Raw genomic sequence first — 10,758 nt, 5'->3', positions numbered from 1 at the left:
CGCATCTGACACCTGTCAAAAGACGAAAACGATGGCTCCATTATAAAGATTTTTTTTACCTTTCATTCTTTTATTTTCGCTGTTGTCCAATCAATCATTTTAAATCTGTTTTTACTGTTACTTGCTTTTAGCTGTACAATTTATTTTATAATTCACGCTATATAAAAGATATATCTAAACGTGGAACATAATATGAGTCTTCGAATTAAATTTTTCCAATTTTTCAGAAATTTTTTCGGAAAAATTTCTTATATTTGAAATTTTTCAGAAATTTACCCAACGTACTAATATTTGCGTACAATATTTAATAGATGTGAGAAAATGCCGGTAAACGGTATTATCAGCTTTTGCGGCTATGATTAATGGATGATAGATGTGTGTTTACCTCAAATTAGCACAGCATCGCCTTTAGAACCACTTACATTTCTTCTTAAAACTAGTTTAATAACGTTACAACTATTGTAAATATACTTGTAAAAAAGCCTATAGGTACAATTTTATGTATGTATAATATTTAGCGTACATGAGTGTTGTACTTAGAGAGTTTTTGTGGCATAACAATTTATATTAAAATAAAATTTAAAATAACATTTATAATTTAAATAAATTAAATTGATGTTGAATTTTAAAATTGTTTTGTGTATGTCAAGCGCTTTTTCTTTGTTGTAAAATCACAACATTCTTATATTCTTGTCCGTGTATGGAGATGAGATGTAAGATCTGTAAAAGGAAAAAAATATATTAGTAAATTAAAATATTGCAAAGCAAGAAATATCAGGTGATTTAGAACTTCGTCTTAGACATAGTAGCTATGGGTTTTTTTTTATTACACTAAGTGATGGGACGAACAAATCGCGCGCCTGTTGGTAAGCGACACGCCTGTCCATAGCAGTTGCAGTGCCACTCAGAGACTTTAAATCACAAAGATCTGAAGGGCACTGCCACTGCACCTGTCACTCTGAGTCATAAATTTGTAATTTCAACAGCACTGCAATAAGGCTCACGTTACTGCTTAGCGGCAGAAATAGGTAAGGCTTGGCCCGGGAGCTGTTTGCTCGCCTGAGTGCCACACTCACGTGCAATCGCAGGCATCAAATTGCCACTTAGCTTGAGTCACACGGCACAATTTTTTAATATTTCGTACACGTTATAATTTCGTGGTATAATAAATCCGATATGACGTCAAAACTGATTTTTTAATACAGTTGCTCAAAACGTGGTATTTTTCGTACTACAAATCGTGCCGAAAGTTGGAATTTTCGCACTAGTGCTTTTTACTTTTCCATTTTTTTTTTAATTTACTGTTGTTTCAAATCTTAAGCACAGAACTAAAGAAGTTGTATATTTATGTGCTTTGTGACGTAAGTCATTCGTCATTAAAACTTATATTTATTTACAAATACTATATAATGAACGTATCGAGTGGAGGTCCACAGTCTCTGCCTACCCCTGAATGGGTGACAGGCGAGATTTTTATGTATATATTTGTTCTATTTATTACAGATAAATTGTATCTCACTACCGTGCACGGGTTCCTAAAGAAGTTTAAACAAAAGTACCAGGACTTCATAATAAGAAAAGTGGTTACAGACCGATATTACAGAAAATAAACAAAAACAGCACGTTAGAACTAGATTTCCATAGACTTTTAAATAATGGTTGCAGTGGTTGTATTTCATTATTTTAATTTACTAGCAGAAAATGAGTTTTTTTTAAATACTGTTTTATTTTACTTTCAATGTAGTTTTTTCGCAAATGTATTAAAAAACGTCGTTTGATGCACGTGCGGATTTGTCATTTTCACTTGTCTCGAGTCTTGACCCTCGCCTCTGGCTCGGACCAAGAAGCCTCGAGACTCGTGAATAATGACTAACTTTCCGCACTTGTATCAAAAATAACTATTATCACAATGAAAGTATAAGAAACAAATTATTTAGATTTTAAATTTTCTAGCTCTACTATTGAAGCATAAAAAGTTACCAACTAATTTCGTTCATAGAATCTTTTGAACTCTCTCCTGAAAAGAAGCAAATGTGGCCTTATTGCATCAAGAATGTGATTTATTAGTCTCTCATGTAATATAATGGTAAATAACATTATATTATATGAGAGGCTAATTGTTATTTGACTAATATTGTTATTTTTTCTAAGTTAAATTCTACTTTGTCTACGGAGTGGAATAAATAGTTACTTATACACAATAGAGAGCGTAATTTTTTTTATAGTATCAAGTGACGGAATGAACAAGTCATACGCCTGATGGATCCGGAAGTAAGCTACACGCCTGTCCATAACAGTTGCAGTGACACTCAGAGCTTTAAATCGCAAAGATTTGAGGGGCACTGCCACTGCGCCCTTCACCCTGAGACACAAGTTGCCCATGTGTCTGTAATTTCACCAGTACTCTTATTCTCCAAACCGGAACACAGTAATGCTGATTTTACTGCTGTACGGCAGAAATAGGTAAGATGGCAGTACTTCTCTGGAGGAACATTCCTAACATTGTAAACAACAACATTTGTTCCATTACTGTTTACAAAACGTAATAAATTTATCAAAAATTTTGTTGTACTATTTCACACTTTTTAGATATATATTTGGTAGTAAGTTCAAACGCGCAAGCGTCCTCTCCAACGACTGCTACCTACCCCGCCCCTGTGTTTCTCATCGGACACAGATTTATATGCACAAAATTGTCATCGTTTAGTGCGATCTGTCCAAATATTTTTATTCCTTATAAAGAACCTAATGCTTTATAGGGAATAGTGGATTCCACACGCCCTCTATTGAGTATATATGCATTTTACTAATACGTAAACTGGCAGAAAAATAAACAAAGACACAATCTACATTATTTAAAAAAAAATTGACAAACAAGCTACTTAATCAAAGATAATCTTTTAAAATCTAAGACTTAAGGTGGTTTTCCATCAACGAGGCGAAACGAGACGTGAGTGCCCACTCACGAGCTCCCGCGAGAAATCGTGTTCCCGATGTAGAGTATAATTGTACTCTATGTGGGCAGCAATACGGTTCAATATTCAATCATCAACGAATATTTCCATTCCCGCCTCGCCCATCCTTGTCAATCCAGACCATTTCAAAGATGCAGTAAATTTTGCCATACAAATTTCAATCCTTGTCTCGTCTCGCCTCGACAGTGGAAAAGCACCTTAAAGCTCAATTTACATTGCTGCGGAACAGAAGTAAATTTTTGTAACCATAGGACTTATTGAATTTTATATGAATAATAATTACGTACCGTTCAAAGTACAAAAGATACGAGACAAAAAACAGGTCCAATAAAAAATAAAACAAATTAGAACATATCATATACATTGCTCCGCTCTCAAAGTAACTACAGTATTTGTGTTAGGGTAATCGCAAACAGCGACGGTACCACGAACACCCAGACCCGAGACTATATAAGAAAAGTTAGTTTTCTACATTGACCCGGCCGGAGTTGAACCCGGAGGTCGCGCGTCTTTCGGAGATTTCTCAGGGAATTCTCGCAACTTCAGTATCGTATAAGACTTTATTCTAAAGGTTTATTATACAGCTTCTGCGTACTTGGATAACAAAATTGCGTGCTGGTGTTACCCGTTTAGCTCTTCCAGGTATTCTCGATCTAAAATCGAAATAAATATTCTAAATGATAAATGTATTCAAATATATATTTACAAAGAGCAACCCCTAGAGTTTCTTGCTCATTCTTCTCAGGACAATCTGCCTTTCAAATGAGCAGTAGAGTTTAATCACTATGACGATTTATTTATTCTTTATTCTCATTTATTTGCCTACCATAACACAATGTACATTAATTTATGGACCCTGAATAGGGCACAGTAGAAGAGAGGACTAGTCATAATTGATACTTTTACTTAATATGTAATTAATTAAATATCTATCAACAGTTTTATATAATTTAATGTTTTTATAATATGTACTTTTTCTATTGTGACTAAAAACTAAATTTAAACAAGTATGTTTACAACTAGTTAACAAAACTCAGGTACCAAGAATTTCATCCTCTAAAAAATCTTTTACGTTATAATAGCTTTTATTTATAAGTAATTTCTTTAGGTTCTTAAAAAAATATTTGTTGTTTGGCTCATTCTTTAAACTCTCCGGAAGTTTGTCATGTATTTTTATTGACATGGTGTACGGACTAGAGAAAACCATATTTAATCTAGAATATGGTATTACCAATCTGTTTCTATTTCGAAGTGCATATTTAGTCGTTCCGATTTTGATATGTCTTGATGGCATCGAGTATATAACCAGAAATAGAGACGAAATGTAGAAATTTAATTTGTTTGAAAACTATTCTGCCATATCATTACTGTTACAACTGCGCTCCGATTGGCCAGCCCGAGTGCGAAACAATTGACGGGTGTTGTCAATTTTTTCACTTCAAATCGACCAGTTAACTTGAGCTTTACTATAATGGACGAAAATTGTAAAATTACATATTTATATTTAACCGAATAGAACAGCACGGCATTGTTAGAGATATTATCTTTATTACAATAAACACAGAATATTTTTTGGAATATACGGAGACGTACACACAGGTCAGTAGTTGGCCTGTCTATACATCAGTGCAAACGAGAGTTGATAAGAGCTGTATCGCTAATGTGTTACCAGGAATATATGGCCATTATTTCGTCTCTAATGCTTGATAGCTTAGCACAAATTTAAAATTTTCTAGTATATAGATGCGAGGGAGAGTCAGGATTTTATGTTTGATAAAATATGGTTTACAACTATCAGTTTGGGCTATATTTGTGAGAATTCTAACTAATTTATTTTCTATAGTGAAGACACTAGGCTTACCCGTGCTATTGCCCCATAGAATTATGGCATAGTTTAACCAAGTGTATGCGTGGGCGTAATAGGTAGATAAAGCAGTTTTAAAGTCTGTTGTTTTTTTTAAATTCCCTTAAAGCATATACAAATTTAGACAATTTAGCTTTCCGTTTTTCTACATGTTTTTTCTAATTTACTTTACTCATTTTTCTAAATGTTTATCTATGCGAACTCTTAACAATGTACAAAGATCAACTGGTGTTATTTCTGTATCCTGGTATTTTATGGCAATATCTAGAGGAATCTTTTGATGTGGGTGAAAGCTTATAATTTTAGCTTTTGATAGGTTGATTTCGAGGTTGTGGTCATTAAGCCAGTTGGTTGTACTTTCAAGCAGAGATGTAAGGTTTTCTTCTAGATTTAAGCTATTGGTACACGAAGTGAGGATTAAGATATCATTAGCAATTTCAAGTGTAATTTGCTTATCTCTGAAATAAATTATTTGACTTTGTATCTAGTTTGTACGTTACAACATAAACTTAATTATGCTAAATATTCATCATTATGCTATTTCGTTATAAAAATTAGCTTCTATTCAGTGTGGCGGCAATGTAAATTGTGCTTAAATATTTTACATTCAAACGTCACAATTACGCATTTCTTACGAAACAAAACTAAGTCTATAACCATGCTTTTAATAAATACAAAAAATACATTTAGTGTTATAAAAATAGTTAGTTGTGCCGTTAGTAAAAAAAACGCCTAAAAGTCAATTAGACGTAATATCTTAAAAATAAATAATTTAAGGGCATGCTTGAATACTGGTGCAAAAAAATCAAACAAAAACTAGTATAAACATGAGTAATTGAAAAAGAACCTTTAATGGGAATAGTTTAAAATTTATTTTTCCTTGCAGTCTTCTTACTTAGCTTCTATTCACTTAGCACAGGGAGCATTGATCTAGAAGAAAGTTAATCATAAGTTAGACACCAGCTATAAGTTCCTTAATGCCTATGTAAACTAAACCCTTTTCAAATAAGTCTAAGTTTTCATGAATATAAACAACTTTAGGGTAATTTCAAATTGGAGGCTTATGTAAGCGCTACAGTGACGCTGCAGCCACGCTACTACTAAAAGACCACTGACGCAGTGTCGACGCTGGCGCCGCTGTGTGTGCGGTGACAAGACGCTAACGCTGTGTGGGGGTCTTTAATTTTCATACAGTATTTAGAATCGCAGTTGCAGCGCCACTGTCGTAACATGAGGGCGCTACTCTAGCAGTCACAATTAGTTAAGGCGAGTCATCAGAAGAGAAGCGGGAAAAACTGTTTTACTATATCAAACGGTTTAGGTATTTACTATTAAATAATGGTCTAACAAAAAATATACGATACACATAAGGATATTGCTAAAAAAATGTGCTAATTTGTTACACGGTAGAACGTACTTTACTCGATCATATAAAATCTTGAAAACAGGCTAAAATTAAGGTGTAAAACGAATTGTTTAAGAACAGAATATCTAATTTTGTATATAATTTTTATATAGAGATATTTCTCTTTAAATATAGAGAACTTGCTAAATTTTGCTTTTCCACTGAAGCTCTATTGTTATTCAATTCACATTTATCCCGAAACTTGAGCAAAGTTCAAGCAGGCTGTTTAACGGCACGCCGCGCCGCCAGCTGGCCCGCCAATTGGTCGCTTGTCGACGACGGATCTGTGTCTAATTTTTTCGCCTGTGCTTATTTTATTCATATTAATTCTCAGCGCGTTGGTTGCGGGACGCGAGGGGTGCTCCCCCACACCCCACTTCCTAAAATGTAAACTCGCGTTGAAATACTCGCCTTAACTAAACGTTACAGACACTGCAGTGCTTCTATAAGCGTCTAATTTGAAAGTATCATTAATCACTGTCTCTATCAGTACAAACTCTATATAAGCTTGTTTTATTAAATAAAAAAACAATTTTCTATTTGTCTGTATTCATTGAGCTTCTAAAAATCTAATTTAGCCTTTTGAAACCCATTAGTCTTTGAGTGAAAACCTCGCATATGTAAATAACATAGGGTCGTGTGGAGTAATGATCCATCCATGATCTAAGCGCCCAGTTACACGACGAGAAAGTTTACGACCGCCCAGTTCCTGCGCTTTCACGTAGGTACATTAATGGCGAATCTGAGTTCTATTTACTAGGCAACAGCGCGGCCGCCGCGTGAAAGCCGCGTAGACCGAAGACAAGCCAGACTCGCTCGCGCGTCCCGAACGCTCATTAAAACGTAAAAGCTACATAAATAGAGCGTATTTTGCCATGACAGAGAGAACTTTTAGAGTTTAGAACTATAATCCGTCAGTCGATAAAACGGACAAAGTTAGTTTAAACGATTTTAAAGAGATGTCGCTACCATATCCAAAAGGTCCAAAACAAATTTCGACATCTTGAGAACACAAGTTACATTTTACCTTTATAAGAAATCGGTGACAGTTCCTCTTTTCCCATCTTTTGGGGAAAGTGAAACGTTAGCACCATTTACATCTTTTCAGCAAATACATCATAAAAGTTTTGAATTTAGCGCAATTATTGTTAAAACGTGTTCAAAATTCTTATTTCTTCCTAGAGCTCAATTAACTCAAAGTAGCAACAGTCTATTGTCGTGGTTTTAGAAAAAAACTGTCAGTCGTTTCTTATTGTTGATTACACAATAAAGAAAAAGGTTACTTTCATTGAAACAATATTATAAAAAATACTTATTAGGGGACACCCGGGTTAGAACCTCTCGATATGCAGTCTACCTTTAATTTGTTTTTACTGATTTTTGTTGAAGCAAAAACTTGTAAACGTCTTATATATATTATTAAAGTAATAAGCATCGGGAAGAGATGTAATTTAAGAAATGTTGACAAGTATTTACTATATTTTATACTCAATTTTTATCTCATGCTGAAAAATTACATAAGTAATATGTATACGAGGTATTCACTCTAAGACGACGCTATATAGGTATACTTTTTTACAATGACGATAAACCACAGTAAATAAAATCATAGCATTATTTTAAAGTTAGCCAAGCCGTTAAAATTGTATAAAAGTGTGCATATGATCTTTAAGTGCTACGAACATATTAAAAATTTTATATTATATATGTATTAAAAGAATAATTAATAAATACCTTCCATTTCCAAAACTATGGGAATGGGACCTTGGCAGCGTTAAAAATAAATATACATATAAGCATCTGCAGCGAAATTATTTAACATATTTGTCATAAAAACTACTTAACTAAATACTTAAATTGTTTATATTTCTTTGTTTTTAATACAAAGGTCGAACAAAATTCAAATTACTTTACAAAAACTACAAAAGTGAAGTAATTTCACAGAAAAAAATTGAATGTCACGGTAGTAATTACAATTATTAGAGTTACATGTCTAGTCAGCCTTTTGTAAGTTGTGAGTTGCGTCTTTTGAGCTGCTCAGTTTGCGCTCGACCGAAATTCGGTTGGAGCGCCAGACGAACGCATTTTATTCTGTTGCTTTTGAAAGCGTTTATAGCAAAGTGACCCCCTTCCCTCACTTCGGCCAGGGCGTCGATGCGACCGAAAGTCAGTCGTCATTAAGCCCGTGAGTCGGCAGTCAACTCATGCATTTTGCGTCGTCGTGTGAAACAACGTACTTTATATGAAGCCAAATGCAGCGCAAACTACGCGACTCACAACTCACAAAATTACGCTCGTCTGGCCTCACACTAAAAATACCTGCCTGGTTAAAGAAAAACTTTTATTGATTTCTCAGAAATGGCGCTACGGCAAAAAGTCGGTAAAACTAAAAACAAAGGTCTGCAACGAGCACATAGAAAAATTCCTAAGTTCTGCTGGTACGTTTCGTAGCTCAGCATCAGCATGGAGAGGTATGTGGTTCTAGTCCAGACCGATCGGAGGAATTTTTCTTAGTGTTCGATCTTTGTATTAATAATTATAACAAACTAGTGGAGTAATTATACAAAAAATATTTTATCTACATACATTTATTATAAACACTCTGTAATGTGTTCAAAAACCGCAAATTACGACCAGCATGTAGATAAACTGTTTTGTTAGAACAAATTTCTTATCTGTGAAAATGTTATTATTCGATTTTATTAACATTCAAATTTCGAACATCTCTGAAAAACAAAATAATTTGATTGGATCTCAATTCTAATATCAGTCGAGATGAAGTTTTATTCGAAATGAAATGTCGATAGCAAACAATTTTGACAATTTCACACGTTACTTGATATCGAACGATATGATACTTGGGGCCGATTCTAGTTTGTCTATGAATTAAAAATAAAAACTACGATTATGTGACAAGCGTGAGAAAAGTTTTTATTTGCCGCCATTTCGCCAGTCGTAACATGCGGTTCCGACATGGATGGATGTGTTCACATCACAGAGAGCTTATAATATGTATGTAGATAAAGCAGTGTATGTAACTGTACATAATTAGGCATTAAAACAATGTAACAGTCACATAAACTATTACAACATCATGGATTTTGCTACCGTCGTGGTAACTTAATATTTGTTCATTAATGATTTGCCTATTTATAAATAGAAGATTATAAAAATATTAAAGCCAGTAATTTCAGAGGGTGAACGCGGATTAGTTGGCGCATGCCGCATTCTTCGTTTAAAGAAAGATTCACACTACAATGGACCTCAAAAATATCAGCAACGATGCTGATAATTAGGGCCCGGATTAATATATTATTGATTACAATAATTGACGTTCTTTAATTAGTTTTCTACATAAATAGTGATATTTAGAATAAAAAAAGTGATTTTTATTTTCCATATTTTTCTTTATTTGCAGGTTTAGACTATATTTCTACACGAAACTTGCTAAAAACATTTAATTTAATTAAAAAATAATAAAAGTTCGTGCGTGCTCCAAAAAAGAACAAAGGTTTTAATCACTAAAAAATTAACAGTGTACTGTGCGGAAGATTAGAAGACAACCTAGACGTGACCTACTTACTTGCGGACTTGTATGACTTTAAAGAAACTTTACTACTAGTAAAGTACTAAAGCGTAATCCATGTGAAAACATTTGTTTTTTGTCTCCATATTTTAAGATTTTTTGCCCACATTATATGTACATATTTTGTAGTTTATACTGCATATTTATCCGAGCCCTACTGATAATATTTACACGAAGAATGACAATCCGTGTTCACCTCGAATAAGCAATAAGTATTTAATGTATGAACGTCTGTTTCTACTTCTACGATTGGAATAAAGGACATATTCGGTAATGATAGCTAAAAAGCTCTGTGCAAATAAATGAGCGTTTTTGTTATATTTGCAGTAATCATAACATCGCAAATGCCGTAGATTAAAGTCTAATGCATTTATTACTGGCTCTCCCCACCCTCATGTCGACAAGTTAAATTATCCTTGCACAAAATCACCGCATCGTAGGCTGCTTGTCATCCATGGTCTTCTAGTGATGAGGCCACTAATCGATAACCTTCCTTCACAAATTTACACATACGTCATACTTCTCTCGATAGTGTAAGTAGGAACCACATACCTACATTTGCTATTTTTTTTTATCAAGCCCATATAGAACTAACCTAATCCAAGCCAATATAGAAAAGTTGGTTTTTCTATATGATCCGACCGGGGATTGAACCCGGAACCTCAAAGATGGCGACGCCATGAAAAGCAGTGTGCAAGCTAGCAATGAAAGAGACACACTCTTTTAAGGCGTTTTATAACGACTCGACTTCATTTTACAGAACTCGATTCTAAAATTAAGACTGGGGGTTCGACTTTTTATTAATATGACTCTGTCGTTATACTAAAAGACTCAAAAGACTTAAACGACTTGAAAGACTTGAACGACTTGAGAGACTTGAGAGACTTGAAAGACTTGAAAGACTTGAAAGACTTGAAAGACTTGAAAG

General features: G+C 34.0%; 1 protein-coding gene across 5 annotated transcripts in view; it reads right to left on the bottom strand.

The window, feature by feature from the left end:
• Nucleotides 1–259: 259 nt before the first annotated feature.
• The window catches only part of LOC113233693, a 78,956-nt gene continuing 68,457 nt past the window's right edge, over nt 260–10,758 (bottom strand). For 2 of the 5 annotated variants that reach the window (XM_026468873.1, XM_026468875.1), the window contains exons 18-20: nt 7,979–8,008; nt 5,687–5,769; nt 683–720 (exon numbers count right to left, since the gene is read on the bottom strand). In XM_026468873.1, the coding sequence (XP_026324658.1) occupies nt 5,742–5,769; nt 7,979–8,008 (58 nt within the window). In that variant the 3' untranslated portion in view covers nt 683–720; nt 5,687–5,741. Of the gene's footprint in view, nt 721–5,686; nt 5,770–7,978; nt 8,009–10,758 lie in introns of all 5 variants that reach the window. The other 3 variants (XM_026468877.1, XM_026468876.1, XM_026468874.1) reach the window with 3 other exon arrangements.

The sequence above is a fragment of the Hyposmocoma kahamanoa genome, unplaced genomic scaffold (assembly GCF_003589595.1).
Source record: "Hyposmocoma kahamanoa isolate Upper Pololo Valley unplaced genomic scaffold, ASM358959v1 79, whole genome shotgun sequence".
Taxonomy (NCBI): domain Eukaryota; kingdom Metazoa; phylum Arthropoda; class Insecta; order Lepidoptera; family Cosmopterigidae; genus Hyposmocoma; species Hyposmocoma kahamanoa.
Note: the sequence above shows the minus strand (reverse complement) of the source record. Positions and strands in the feature narration are given on the sequence as shown.